The sequence below is a fragment of the Ranitomeya imitator genome, chromosome 3, assembly GCF_032444005.1.
Source record: "Ranitomeya imitator isolate aRanImi1 chromosome 3, aRanImi1.pri, whole genome shotgun sequence".
Lineage (NCBI taxonomy): Eukaryota > Metazoa > Chordata > Amphibia > Anura > Dendrobatidae > Ranitomeya > Ranitomeya imitator.
Window position 1 is genome coordinate 99,586,337 of NC_091284.1, and position 15,916 is coordinate 99,602,252.

Consider the following 15,916-nt stretch of genomic DNA (forward strand, 5'->3'; position numbering starts at 1 on the left):
TATGGAACAGCATACGGGGCATACACTATGGAGCATCTTATGGGGCCATCGACCATAATGGAGCAGTGTATGAAGGCATATACTATGGAGCATCTTATGGGGGCCATAAACCTTTATGGAGCAGTGTACGGGGCCATATACTATGGAGCATCTTATGGGGGCCATAAACCTTTATGGAGCAGCATATGGGGCATATGGATGGGAGCAGCAAATTAAAGAACGGTGGCGCAGGATGGGAGCAGCACATGACAGAACGGGGGCGCAGGATTGGAGCAGCACATGACAGAATAGGGCAGCACATGACAGAACGGGGGTACAGGATGGCATCAGCACATGACAGAACGGGGGTGCAGGATGGAAGCAGCACATGACAGAACGGGGGCACAGGATGGGAGCAGCACATGACAGGATGGGGGCGCAGGATGGGAGCAGCAAATGACAGAATGGAGGCGCAGGATGGGTGCAGCACATGACAGGATGGAGGCGCAGGATGGGTGCAGCACATGTCAGAATGGAGGCGCAGGATGGGTGCAGCACATGTCAGAATGGAGGTGCAGGATGGGTGCAGCACATGTCAGAATGGGGGCGCAGGATGGAGCAGCACATGACAGGATGGGGGCACAGGATGGAGCAGCACATGTCAGAATGGGGGCGCAGGATTGGAGCAGCACATGACAGGATGGGGGCGCAGGATGGGAGCAGCACATGACAGGATGGGGACCATATACCAATATAAATGCTCGCCACCCGGGCGTAGAACGGGTTCAATAGCTAGTATATATATATATATATATATACATATAATATATATACACACACACACACACACAGCTCTGGCAAAGATTAAGCGGCCACTGCAAAATTTTCAGTTTGTCTGATCTTTCTCTTTATAGGTATATTTTTTAGTAAAATGTAAATTGTTCTTTTATTCTGTAGACTACTGACAACATGTCTCCGAAGTTCCAAGCAATACATTTTGTATTTATTTTCTGAAAATGAGAAATGGCTCAAAATAACAAAAAAAGCAGTGCTTGAAGACCTCACATAATGCAAAGAAAATAAATTCATAATCATTTAGAAGCACCAATGCTAATCTTTTAACTCAGGAAGAGATCACAAATCAATATTTTGTGGAATAACCATGATTATTAATCACAGCTTTCATGCATCTTGGCATACTTTCCACCAGTATTTCACACTCCTTTTGGGTGACCTTATGCCACTCCTGGTGCAAAAATTTAAGCAGTTCTTCTTTGTTTGATGGCTTGTGACTATCCATCTTCCTTTTGATTACATTCCAGAGGTTTTCAATGGGGTTCAGGTCTGGAGATTGGGCTGGCCATGAAAGGGATTTGATGTGATGGTCCTTCATCCACACCTTGATTGACCTAGCTGTGTGGCATGGTGCATTGTCCTGCTGGAAAAAAACAGACCTCACAGTTGGGGAACATTGCTAGAGCAGAAGGAGTCAACTGTTTTTCCAGGATAACCTTGATTAATACGTCCTTCACAATGATTATCCTGCCCAATTCCAGCCTTCCTGGAGCATCCCCAGATCATCACCGATCCTCCACTAAATTTCACAGTGGGTGTGTAAGGGTCGGCCAGGACTATAGTAGTGGCCAGAGACACTAAAGCATCAGTGTCCAGTCCTTTCCTTACAGAAAAATACAATCCACTTTCGGCAGGGCCGGCTCTAGGTTTTTGAGGGCCCCGGGCGAAAGAGTCTCAGTGGGCCCCCCCTTTAACACATACCCCGATTCATGATCGCATATAAACACAGCCATGTAGTATATAACACTGCCCACGTAGTATATAGCAGCCCATGTAGTATATAGCAGCCCACGTAGCATATAGCAGCCCATGTAGTATATAGCACAGCCCACGTAGTATATAGCAGCCCACGTAGTATATAGCAGCGCAGCCCACGTAGTATATAGCAGCGCAGCCCACGTAGTATATAGCAGCACACGTAGTATATAGCAGCGCAGCCCACATAGTATATAGCAGCGCAGCCCACATAGTATATAGCAGCGCAGCCCACGTAGTATATAGCAGCGCAGCCCACGTAGTATATAGCAGCGCAGCCCACGTAGTATATAGCAGCGCAGCCCACGTAGTATATAGCACGCCACTCACGCATGCACTAGGAGCTCCTCCTGAATCTGCCTCATAACTTCAGCAGCATGGCAGCCAGCCAGGGGGGAGAGCAGAGCAGAGAGCAGAGAACATGCTCTCTCCGCCCACAAACAATGTCACACTGGCTGCCTTCTCTTAACCCCTATGTGTGCCTGCCTGGCTGCACTGACTGAGTGAGAAGATGCTTGTGTCAGAGCTGGCACATAGGGGTTAAGAGAAGGCAGCCAGCAGTGACTTTGTGGGCGGAGAGAGCATGTTCTCCTGCTCTGCTCTCCCAGCTGTATCTATGACAGCGTGAGTGGGCCCCTTTCTCTTCCCAGGGCCCCGGCATTTGCCCGCTGTGCCGGGTGCTGACGCCGGCCCTGACTTTCGGTGTACCTGCGTCTCCAGGTTCGGGTCCCCCTGGGCACTTTCCAAGCGGCGATGGCCCCTCTCCGAGGCGACTCCCAGTAACTGAGACATAGTCCATGGTATCTTGAACAGTTTCTTTACTGACAACTTCACACAATATATCCACAGTTGGCACATCATTGATAACATATCCGTCTTTTCTTTGCCTCCTCAGCTTTCCCTACTTTGCTGACACTTCTATACGGCACGTACCCGGACCAGACCGTCTTAGACTTCTTCCCAGCTTCTTCCTGGCCTAACCTTGCCATGATGACTGTTCATTCTGCCTGTTTTGCCCCAGACTTGAAATCATCCGCCACCTGGTTTAGTTGCCTCTGGAAAAGCATCCAACCCGTCTGTACTTCTCCCTGTGAAGTTACAGCATCCTTCTGTTCCTCACTTCGTCCGACTCCCACCCTAAGGGCGTCCGCCCAGGCTATGAGTCGCCACATCTTCTCTACTGTTCTGGCTCACTGTACTGATGTCCAATAGCCATGGATAAATTGGACTTTCGCTACTTAACTTTGCGTGGCTGCCGAGCCATCCTGGGCCTATAGCCCATGTGGACACTTCAGGCACCCTGTCCCCGTCTGAACTAACTTCCTTCTAACTTAGCCTTAACTCCCGGCAGCCCCTCCTACACTTAATCCTATCCTACTAAGAGCTCTATATACTAAAGTGACCCCTCTAGTGTCCAAAGGGTGCACTACACTTTCCCTATCTGAAACATAGCATTATACAATGAAACACTACATATTTACAGCAAATGGTAACACATAACAGTGTGGCAATACCATTGATTCTGGGTGGTAATACATGTCGACATGTAGCAGTACCACCAGATTATTATAAAAACATTAAGAACACTAAAGTATGCAGAGCAAGGAAATAGTTTCATTCCACCCCCTTACAGGTGCAAGACACTATGGCTTATACACCTCTCCAGGTCTCCGTCTAACCATTAGACGACCAGGTGTTGGGCAAAGCTGAAAATTAGACCCATCAGAGAAGATTACCTTACTCCAGTCCTCTATGGTCCAATCCTTATGGTCTTTGGCAAACTTCAGCCTGGCTCTCCTTTGCTTCTCATTGATGAAAGGCTTTTTTCTAGCTTTACGTGACTTGAGTCCTGCCTCTAGGAGAATGTTTGGAACTGTTCTTGCCGTGCACTTCACCCCAGCTGCCATTTGACATGCCTTTTGTAGGTCACTTGCTGTCATCCTGCGGTTGCTGAGTGACATTCGAATAATAGGACGGTCATCCCGGTCAGTGGAGAGTCGTTTTCACCCTCTGCCGGTCTGTAGCTTTGTTGTCCCCAATGTCTGCGGCTTGTCTTTGTTGTAATGGACTGCCGTCTTAGAAATTTTAAGGTTGGAGGCAACATGACGCTCTGTGTCCTTCTGCTAGTAAAGCCAGAATTGAGCCCTTCTTTTCCTCACTCAAGACTTTTCTTTTCAACTCCTTTGGCATGGTTAAAAGTATTTTTTTCATTCCTATTACATTTTGGATATTACTAGCAATTGTTTTGCCATCCAACTTGTCCTATTGCAAGAGGATTGTGAACACCACAACAGTGTTTTTATACTTTCCTTCATTAAATAAGATTTGGTTCAGGTGATCACCTAATCAGAAGCCTAGGGGGCTCTAAAAGTCTCTTTGGCCTATAGAAAAAGACTCTTGCTATTAAAGATTTAAAATATTTGGGGGCCCCGTTGGAGCTTTCGCATCCAGGCCCATGAGTTTCAAGTTATGCCACTGGCTGTCAAACATATAGAGAAGCTGATTTTTAGAAAACTGTGCAGTGGTCTCTTAATTTTTGCCAGAGCTGTATGTATATGTGTATGTATATAATAGATATGTATATTATGTATGTGTGTGCATTATACCCTTATTTTATCTGCTCACAATTTGCTACAATGTGCATTTTCTTTAATCTGAAGTGGTACTTAAGGGGGTTGTCTGGCACTTCTGCATCTAGAGGAGAGCTGCACTGATCACACCATAGGTTTTTTCCCACAGACTGTCATTGTATAAATTATAGCAGGGAAACCGCTTCCACTGTGTGAAGCATGGCAATTGGTTACCAATTCATCTTTATGAAGAATGACATTGTCACAGCATTATGTAAAAAGACGCCAACATGGAGAATCAACCCGAGAAAATTATGATCAGTGATAAAGGCAGATTCCATAATTCCACGCCCCACATTTCTTGATGTTGACGAAAGACTGGTGTGTAATAAAATATTACATTAATCTTACAGGTTACACATACCTGCCAAAACACATGAAAGATGCCATTGAAATGTGGAGACACAACCTCATCAGTGCCGCTCACCTCTCAGAGTGGAAGAGCGCGGTGCCAGGCAACCCTTTTAAAAAAAAAATGTTTTGGTAGTTTTGTAACAAATCATTGACATTACCAGTGTGCACATAACAGCTACGTCCTTTAAAGGGAACCTGTCAGCATGAAAATGTTGTCTAATCTGTAGGACCCATGTTATAGATCCGGGGGAGCCAAGCAGATTGATATATAGTTGTCAGAAAAGATTCAGTATAACCTGTGTTTTAATAATTTAATCCACTGCTCTTTCTGGGCTTTACGGTCCAGTGGGCGGGACTATCAGTGACTGACAGCCATCTATCTATGCAGAGCAGATAAGGAGTGGCTCAGACTGTTATATACAGGTGCTCAGGAAAAATATCTTAATAGTCTCGAAAAATATCCAGCACACTGTTAAATATTTTTGCTTTTTTATTTATTATTTTTGCAGTGGGACGCTGCAAATATGTGTCCTTATATGCGAGCAGGCTGAACCCGGGAACAGATACTTCCGGGTAAATATGAGGAGCCAGAGATCTAGTGCACATGTGCAGCCAGGGAGCCGAAAGGAGACGATAGCAGCCGAAAGAAGCCGAGAAATCCAGCCGGTCACATGACACCCCTGCTAGTGTCAACGAGGGTCGGCTCCTGTCTATAAGGCTACGTTCACACTAGCGTTGTGCGCCGCTGCGTCGGCGACGCAACGCACAACGCACGCAAAATGCGGCAAAACGCACGCAAAAACGCTGCGTTTTGCGACGCATGCGTCGTTTTTTGCCGAAATTCGGACGCAAGAAAAATGCAACTTGTTGCGTTTTCTTGGTCCGACGCTTGCGGCAAAAAAGACGCATGCGTCGCACAACGCAACAAAAAAAAACGCATGCGTCCCCCATGTTAAATATAGGGGCGCATGACGCATGCGTCGCCGCTGCGTCGCCCGACGCAAATTAGCGTAACGCTAGTGTGAACGTTACCTAAGAGAAGAGAAAAGAAAAGAAGGGGGGGAGGGAGAGTAAAGGAGGGGAGGGAAAAGGAAAAAACAAAGGGGAAAAAAGGAGACTATTATAATGAACGGTATGTGAATTGGCATAACATGCAGCAACAGGAGAACATAATATATGTCTATGATAGTGCATCCAATCAGATAATGAGCCAATAGAGAGATACATCAATATAGGATATATAAAAACTATTAGAGAAATAATGAAAAAATTAAGAAAAAATAATGCAAAAAGTGAATATAAAAAAAAATATATATGATGGAGTCGTCATTTTACCAATGAGTATGAAATGTCTTCGGGTGTAAGCTTTATAATTGCATATGTATATACCTTATTTATTATGCTTTATTTTTATTTTTAAATATTTTTGCTTTTTTATTTATTATTTTTGTTAGTAATTTGAATTTATATCGCCCTATTTAGGTATCTCTTGATAAAGGCTAATGCTATAGCCGAAACGTTGAAATATGATACCTACCTCATGTGGATCTTGATACCTACTTTATGTACCTTTTTGGTCCTTTTTGTGCGCATTTTGCTTGAATACGAAATGAAATAAATTTACATTTCTAATAAATTTCACCGTGTTTGGAAAAACAGTGTGCCGGATATTTTTCGAGAGCCATCTATCTATGCACTCTTATATGTGGAAAGCTGTCAGTCACTGATAGGCCCGCCCACTGGACTGCAATGCTTGCGTGCACGGCCACCACTTTAGTCCATTGGGCAATTTCAGAACCCTTCTCTTCTTCTCAGTGGGGGTCTGACCTCTGGGACACCACATTGGTCAGAAGTAGTTATTGCCTATCGTGTGGGATGATAATGCCTCCAAAAATTAAAATGGAGGTGCGTCATGTATGCAGAACCTCACTGTGTTGTCCTGTATAAGAAGCAATTCTGTAATATAGCCTAATTGCCCAAAAATCCCTGCCATGCAACCAGTACAGGGAAACAACCCAAACCTTCAGGCAGCGATGGCCGTCTATAAACGTTCAGATGTGGCCACCAGATCCTGCAGATGGGCAACCTATATGCAGAATATATGGCAACTTGACATTTTTCTGCAATGTGGAGTTGTGTTCAAGTGTTATGTATTTTCTAAAATGGGTTTCATTTTCTTTTTTAGGCTTTTACGAAATAGAAATCTTCAATATTTTGATTGCTGCAGATAAGATCGATTTGTATATATTTTGTCTTTGTGTATATCGCCCCTCAGAAAGCTTCAAAAAGCATACGCTGAGCACATCTTGATGCGTTCTTGTACATGTGTTTTATTATTTCATATCATGTTTATTAGTTTGTTGTCTAATCTTATGCTGTTTTGATTCTTATATCTGTTTTTATGTAATTCATATAAAAAAAAATATTCTTTTTAGGTGAAAATTATGACTGAGCGTGAACTTCTAGCTGTGGCCAGTGAGCAGTTTCTTGGAAAAAATGTCCGTGAGATTAAAAATGTTGTCCTGCAAACCTTAGAGGGCCACTTGCGATCAATTCTCGGTAAATAAATGCTTTTTTTTTTTCTCGTCTTTCATAGATTACTGTGATCACCTAACATTAAAAGTGTGTTCCCAAATCATCCATTGTCGATAAATGAGTGAAAGGTGCGCATCCCACTAATAGGAACTACAGTCACTATAAAGGGAATCTGTCAGCACGTTTTTTCTATTTAATCTGAGAGCAGCATGAAGTTGTGGCAGAGAGCCTGATTCCAGCAATGTGTCACTTGCTCAGCAGCTTGCTGTAGTTTCAATACAATCAGAGTTTTATCAGCAGGATATTATCAGTAGAGGACTAGGTGTCTCATGCCAGGCAGTCCAACTTTACTTGTGCAACCCCACCCCTACCACTGATTGGCAGCTTGCTAACAATGTGCACAGAAAACTGCCAATCAGGCGTGTGGGAAGAGTTATAAACAGATCAGCATCCACTGCTATATTTACAGCAAAAAATAATACTGCACCAAGCATCCCAGTAAGACTAGTTTCACATTTGCATTAGAATCCGTATCCGCAAGTGGTGGAAAAAACGCATATAAACGCGTACAAACGCGGCGTTTTTAGACACATGCGGTTAAAAAAAGCCGCGTTTATATGCGTTTTTCTCTGCGTTTGCATTTGACAAATTTTACAGGAGAAAAATCTAGATAACCAGACACCGCCAATGGGACTACAGAGGGCGTGTATTATGGGATATCTTAATATAGATCCTTGAACAGCTGAAATCTTCAGATTTTGCTCCTGTATCTTGTGTCATGATGGATCTTCGCATGGAGAGTTTTAATTTCAACCTGGATTTAAGCATCAAGCTGTTTCTTGCCTGTGCGTTTGCTTGGGAGCAAGACAGAAATAGCGAAAGATGGAGAAGGAGACATCGTAGGCGTTTTTGGAGACACCCCATTATCGATCCACGTGAGAGCCGTGGAGCCTATCACACGCTGTATGGCGAGCTTAATGCCAACCCGGAGAAATTCCATGAATATACAAGGATGTCGGGAGACTCGTTCCGGGATTTGCTTGCTCGCGTCCAAGGAGCCATTCGGAGCCAGAACACCCAGCTCCGTAGAGAGATTCCACCCGAGGAACGTCTGCTGGTTACATTAAGGTACGTTCCAAATCTAAACCAATGACAGTCTAAATTTTGTGTTTTCTGACATGTATGTTTTGGGTATTTTCCTTTCTGTCTTTAGCGTAACCACACCATAAATAGAATAGATTGTAATTTTTTATTGGTTTGTTTTTCTTACAGATTTCTGGCAACCGGAGAGAGTTTATCATCCCTCCACTTCCAGCTTGGAATATCCACCCTGTCCGGAATAGTTGCGGACACCTGCCGGGCTTTGTGGAATGTTCTCCGGGATGAGTTTATACCCCTACCCACCTTGGACATGTGGCTTGAAATTGCGGAAAAATTCTGGAGTGTGTGTGATTTCCCAAACTGTTTGGGAGCCGTGGATGGAAAGCACATCCGCATTATCAAACCAGCCAGAACAGGATCGGAGTACTTCAATTACAAAAAAATATTTTTCTGTTGTGCTCATGGCAATAGCCGATGCGGACTGTCGCTTCATCGCCGTGGACATTGGAGCTTTTAGCCATGGCAACGATTCCCAGACTTTTAAGAACTCTGATATGGGCCGCCGTGTGTATGGAAAAAAATTTAATTTTCCACGGCCACAACCGCTCCCCAACACTCAAGGTCCACCGACGCCATTTGTTATGGTTGGGATGAGGCCTTTCAGATGTGTGAAAACCTACTGAAGCCCTATTCCAGTCGGGACTTGAACCACACTAGAAGGATCTTTAACTACAGACTGACCAGGGCCCGAAGAACAGTAGAGTGTACTTTTGGCATTCTAGTCTCAAAATGGCGCAGTCTTGCATCAGCCATTAATCTAAAAGTGGAGACAGTCGACGAGGTGGTAAAAGCCTGTGTGGTTCTGCACAATTATATAATGGCAAAGGAACAACCCAACATTGAACTGGATGAACCAGTTGCACACCCACTGCCCGATTACCAGCATCACCCGCTGCGGTCAACTTCAGAAGTTGGTCACATGCGGGACCAATTTGCTGCCTTTTTTGATTCTGATATTGGACGTGTGTCATGGCAGGACAATGTTGTGTAAATGTCCTGTTGTAATTTTATCTGTACAAGTAATTTTCTTAAATGATAATAATATTTCTCATTAATAAACTTTAGTTTTGGTTGTGTTGACCGTGTCTCCTATGTTTTTCCTCTACAAACCAAGGCTGTCCTAAAACTAGCAGTATTTGGTCTGTATTTAATATCAGTATTTGTAATCCAAAACCAGGAGTGGGTGATAAAGGCAGAGGTGCTAGTTATTATGTTAATATCATAATTTACCTCTAATTGTTCCACTCCTTGTTTTGGCTTACAAATACTGATATAAAACACTGACCACATACTGCTAGTGTTACGGCAGCCATGTTGCTTTATTGGTAAGCTTGTTGACGTCATTGCGTCCTGATTCTGTTCTGCTGTATCCATTGGACACAGACTGAAGAGACAATGACTGTCACACTAAAGAGATCTATACTCATCAAATCTGGTGTCAGAAATAATGAATTAATGATGCACATATAACAGCCTCATGAATTCACTATTTCTGACACCTGTGCAGGTGAGCATAGATATGCCGTGTATGACCACCATCGTCCCTTTGTGTGGAATAGATTATGTACACAGAAGAGAAAATGGAGGTTATACAAGGCAGTTCTCTACTCACCAGGTCAGGTGTCCTAACTAATGAGTTTTTTGACACCTGACCTGTTGAGTAGAGTTCTGCATTGTATTTCCGCCATTTTCTCTTCAGACTGCAATACTAGTCACAGACTAAGCAGAAGGAAGAGATTATGGAGATAATAAATCAATTAATTTTTTGGCCCACCTCATATCTTTATACTAAAGAAACACAAAGCTGCAGTCTTTTATTTGCTAACTACTGGAGATATGATGTGGCCCAAAAATAAAGTGTGTGGCGAAGTTTTTTATTTAGCGCACGGTGTGTGTTGCCGGCGGCGAAATACACAGTAAACCAAACATAATTGGGGTAAATAAAATTGTATTTATGTTTTAACAACAAAAATATTTATTTAACTGCGCCGGCTTGGGGTAGAGTGATGTAAACGGGGGGGGGGGGGGGGGGGTGTGAAGCACTGAGGCCTGGCTAACCGTGGACGACGCAGAGGTGGCAGGAGAAGGGGCAATGAAACTAGTGGGGTCTGGTAGTTCGGGGATGGGGCTTGACACATGAGAGGCTTGAGACGCACTGGAAGGGTGAGACAAACCTGACATTACAGACACATTGGGAGGTGAAGGGGGAGGAATACTAAGAGTCCGCTGTTTTTTTTGTTTTGTTTTTTTTTTGGATTGCCGGGTTCTGGGAAGCCTCGGTGAGCTCATATGTCTTTGCATGGTCGTGGTGTGTGACCTGTCAGGGTCCGTCTGCACTGTGTCAGAGTCCATAGTGCTCGTAGAGCGTGCAGCCATGCCAGAGTCCATAGTGCTCGTAGAGCGTGCAGGCATGCCAGAGTCCATAGTGCTCATAGAACATGCAGCCATGCCAGAGTCCATAGTGCTCATAGAATGTGCAGCCATGCTAGAGTCCATAGTGCTCGTAGAGCGTGCAGCCATGCCAGAGTCCATAGTGCTCGTAGAGCATGCAACCATGCCAGAGTCCATAGTGCTCATAGAGCGTGCAGCCCCATGCCAGAGTCCATAGTGCTCATAGAGCGTGCAGCCATGCCAGAGTCCATAGCGCTCGTAGAGCGTGCAGCCATGCCAGAGTCCATAGTGCTTGTAGAGCGGAAGGCATGCCAGGGTCCTGCTGCATCGTGGTGGTGGTGGCGGTACGGAAGGCCATGCCAGATTCCTGCTGCATCGTGGTGGTGGCGGTACGGAAGGCGATGCCAGGGTCCTGCTGCATCGTTGCATCGTGATGGTGGCGGTACGGAAGGCCATGCCAGGGTCCTGCTGCATCGTGGTGGTGGCGGTACGGAAGGCCATGCCAGGGTCCTGCTGCATCGTGGTGTCAGTGGAGGAGTTCCAAGCAGGAGCAGCGGTTGTCATGGTGGTGGCGGTGGCTGTCAAACTGCTCTCGGCATGGTGGTGGTGCTGTAGTGGTGTCCAGCAGTGCTAGGAATAGAGGTGGCCGTGCAGCAGAGGTCGGCATTGAGGTTAATCGTGACAGTGAAGGCACAGGTGGATATGCCGCCACTGTCTGCTGAAAATACCGACTCTGCTGCATAGCCTGCACGTAAGCAGCATTGCAGGCCTGCATGACACTCAGCTGGAGATCAGGAGTAAGGTGTTCTGACATGCTCTGCTCAATTTGGTTAAATTTGGAGGTCGGCTTTCACTTGGTCAAGGCTTTTGGTGACCTCCTGGATACGTGTATTCATGAGGCTAAGTGAAATATCCATTCGGTCACCCAAAGCCTTGAGTCCTTCGTGAAAAACTGAGCTCAAGTGCAAAAGCTCGGGCATGAGGGACCTGTTCGATGCCCTCTGCCGCTTCCGGGAGGAGCCCAAAAAAAAGGGGCAGTGGCAGAGGACTGGGAAAGGGGAACACCTGATGGACCAGCTTCCTGGTCTCCAGTTAGTGTGGCACGGGTCTGTGGCTGTCTGATGAAGGACCGCTCCAGAACCTGGGCCAACAGTAGTGCTCCATGTGCTGTGAAAAAAGTAAAAAGAAAATTAATACCAAAAATTTACCAGACGCAAAATCCTGTGGAATAGAAATATACAGTTTATGGCAATACAATACAACCTAATGCACGGGATAAATACTTACGTTCTCTGGGCAAGGACCGGTCTTAAAAATGCCAGAACGCGATGGTATTTGTATTTTCTGATCCTTGCTCCTGAACCACTGGGAACACGGCTCTCTTGACGCAGGTCCTTGTTGAAGCGGTCCTTCATCAAACGCCAACGTGTTTTGACTTTGGCCACTGTTAAAAAAAAAAACCATTATGGTCAGAAAATGGACTTTTGGCCGTGCTCACACAACTGTGTGTGATGAGAGAAACTCCTGAGAGTTTCTTTCATCACACACAGTTGAGTGAGCACGGCCAAGGTCTCTGCTGCTTCACACTGCAGTGCAATACTTAGGCTAGGGTCACATTGCGTTAGTGCAATCCGTTTAGCGCTAGCGGATTGCGCTAACGCAATGTTTTCTATGGGGCTGCGGTCGGGGTCGCGGTAACGTCCCCGCTCTCGCAGATCCCCGATCTGCGAGAGCGGGGAACGGACCGCGGGCGCGCCTCGGACGCTGCAAGCAGCGTCCGCGGCGCGCCAGGAATCACCGGCGCGTCGCTAGCGCGTGCCGAACATGGCACGCGCTAGTTAAGCGCGTTCCCATTGCCTTCAATGGGCGCGTTAACGGACGCGTTGCACGGCGTTAATTTCGCCGTGCAACGCTGTCCGTTAAACGCGGTCCCATAACGCAATGGGAACCCAGCCTTACCAAATGTACTTCGGACCCGAGTCGGGGCTTTGTCCCAGCCATCCCATATCTCTTTGGCCACCTCATTCCATAGGCGCCGGATCGTGACGTTGTTTGAGTGCTGTGGATCCCGGGTGTCCCACAACGGGACTCGCTCCTGGACCAGGGAGATGAGGAGGTCATTTTCTATTAGGTCATCCTCCCGTTGTGGAACCTAAAAATTAAATAAAGTCATTAAAGTTTGGTCAATTAACATAAGGAAAAGAAAGAAAACAGAGGCTGAGAAATGGCATGAATTGGAAAGTCAACATACAAAAGGATTCCAGAAGGAAAAAGTAAAGAAATAGGAATGGAAAGAAAGGAAGATTCAAGAATATTACACTGAGGATACAGTAAACAGTCAGCCTTGTATACGTACACGCTGCCGGCTTGCCACCCAACCTTGACTCCGCTGCTCCAGCCCAGTCTCTGCCACAGTAGAAGAAGAGCTCTAAAAAAATGAAAAACAAAAATTTTCATATGTGTAGCTGTGACAGTGAATACTTACCAATCTGAGGAGGCAAGTACTCACCTCACTGATATGTTCGACTTCCGAAGGCCCAGGACGTTGCTCCTCATCAGAAGAAGAAGACATTCTGATGCATGTAGAAAGAAAGAAATGCAAGAAATTAGGACATGTAGAGACAGAAAATAGAAAATAAAGGCATTGGATAGGATATGCTCATATTGTTCAGTGTCCTGTTTTCCTCCAAGGATGTAGCCTGCGTCTCGTCTGCTTCTGTGTCTGCTGTGAAGTGACCTGCAACTGTCCACTCCCTCCCTTTATCTCCTTGTATGTGGAGGGTGGCTTATCAGTGTCTAGACATGTTTTTCTCTTGTGAAACGCATACGTTCACGAACGCAAGCATACGCATGTGCTTGTGAACGCATGCGTTCATATAGACAGCAATGCGTTTTTTTGGCGCTTTCCTTGCGCAATCGACCGCATATGTTTCCAGGTGGCAAATTGACGCCTCTAAAAATTACTACATGTTGAATTTCCGCGACAAGCCGCAGACGACGAAATGACGCATGCGTCGTCAAACGCGGCAAAACGCATGCGTCCCTAATGTTAAAAATAGGAATACACAACACATGCGGATATTTGCGGAAGAAACGCTGCAGACACAACCGCAAATGTGAAACCGGCCTAAGTGACATCGCTGGAATCCGGCTCTGCCCCTACATCATGCTGCTATCAGATTACATAGCAAACACCTGCTGCCAGATTCCTTTTAGGAGCTGGGTTCCCCTACCCCACGTCTCGCTTCACTCAGGTGAATTTGTTGTTGGCCATCACATCCAGATGGAGAATGAGTTCACAGGTGGCCACTTAGTCTACATTATGGGAGTCACAAACGGTTTGCCCACACCTACAATTACAACACGTTTATGTTCTACCCTGTGTATCAGGTGCCAGAAATGTAAGTTGGGAATATCTCTTTAAGGAAGTAGTAGACAAATTATATATATATATATATATATATATATATATATATATATATATATATATATATACAGTGGGGCAAAAAAGTATTTAGTCAGTCAGCAATAGTGCAAGTTCTACCACTTAAAAAGATGAGAGGCGTCTGTAATTTACATCATAGGTAGACCTCAACTATGGGAGACAAACTGAGAACAAAAAATCCAGAAAATCACATTGTCTGTTTTTTTAACATTTTATTTGCATATTATGGTGGAAAATAAGTATTTGGTCAGAAACAAACAATCAAGATTTCTGGCCCTCACAGACCTGTAACTTCTTCTTTAAGAGTCTCCTCTTTCCTCCACTCATTACCTGTAGTAATGGCACCTGTTTAAACTTGTTATCAGTATAAAAAGACACCTGTGCACACCCTCAAACAGTCTGACTCCAAACTCCACCACGGTGAAGACCAAAGAGCTGTCAAAGGACACCAGAAACAAAATTATAGCCCTGCACCAGGCTGGGAAGACTGAATCTGCAATAGCCAACCAGCTTGGAGTGAATAAATCAACAGTGGGAGCAATAATTAGAAAATGGAAGACGTACAAGACCACTGATAATCTCCCTCGATCTGGGGCTCCACGCAAAATCCCACCCCGTGGGGTCAGAATGATCACAAGAACGGTGAGCAAAAATCCCAGAACCACGCGGGGGGACCTAGTGAATGAACTGCAGAGAGCTGGGACCAATGTAACAAGGCCTACCATAAGTAACACACTACGCCACCATGGACTCAGATCCTGCAGTGCTAGACGTGTCCCACTGCTTAAGCCAGTACATGTCCGGGCCCGTCTGAAGTTTGCTTGAGAGCATTTGGATGATCCAGAGGAGTTTAGGGAGAATGTCCTATGGTCTGATGAAACCAAACTGGAACTGTTTGGTAGAAACACAACTTGTCGTGTTTGGAGGAAAAAGAATACTGAGTTGCATCCATCAAACACCATACCTACTGTAAAGCATGGTGGTGGAAACATCATGCTTTGGGGCTGTTTCTCTGCAAAGGGGCCAGGACGACTGATCCGGGTACATGAAAGAATGAATGGGGCCATGTATCGTGAGATTTTGAGTGCAAACCTCCTTCCGTCAGCAAGGGCATTGAAGATGAAACGTGGCTGGGTCTTTCAACATGACAATGATCCAAAGCACACCGCCAGGGCAACGAAGGAGTGGCTTCGTAAGAAGCATTTCAAGGTCCTGGAGTGGCCTAGCCAGTCTCCAGATCTCAACCCTATAGAAAACCTTTGGAGGGAGTTGAAAGTCCGTGTTGCCAAGCGAAAAGCCAAAAACATCACTGCTCTAGAGCAGGGGTCCCCAACTCCAGTCCTCAAGGCCCACCAACAGGTCATGTTTTCAGGATTTCCTTTGCATTTCACAGGTGATGCAATTATTACCTGGGCAAGACTAAGGAAATCCTGAAAACATGACATGTTGGTGGGCCTTGAGGACTGGAGTTGGGGACCCCTGCTCTAGAGGAGATCTGCATGGAGGAATGGGCCAACATACCAACAACAGTGTGTGGCAACCTTGTGAAGGCTTACAGAAAACGTTTGACCTCTGTCATTGCCAACAAAGG

General features: G+C 45.5%; 1 protein-coding gene across 2 annotated transcripts in view; it reads left to right on the forward strand.

Annotated features, from left to right (window-relative positions):
* Positions 1 to 15,916, forward strand: part of LOC138672816 (flotillin-2-like) — a 113,847-nt gene that overhangs the window by 80,647 nt on the left and 17,284 nt on the right. For both annotated transcript variants that reach the window (XM_069761212.1, XM_069761211.1), the window contains one exon: positions 7,229 to 7,352. In XM_069761212.1, coding sequence (XP_069617313.1) covers positions 7,229 to 7,352 — 124 coding nt within the window. The remainder of the gene's footprint in view (positions 1 to 7,228; positions 7,353 to 15,916) is intronic.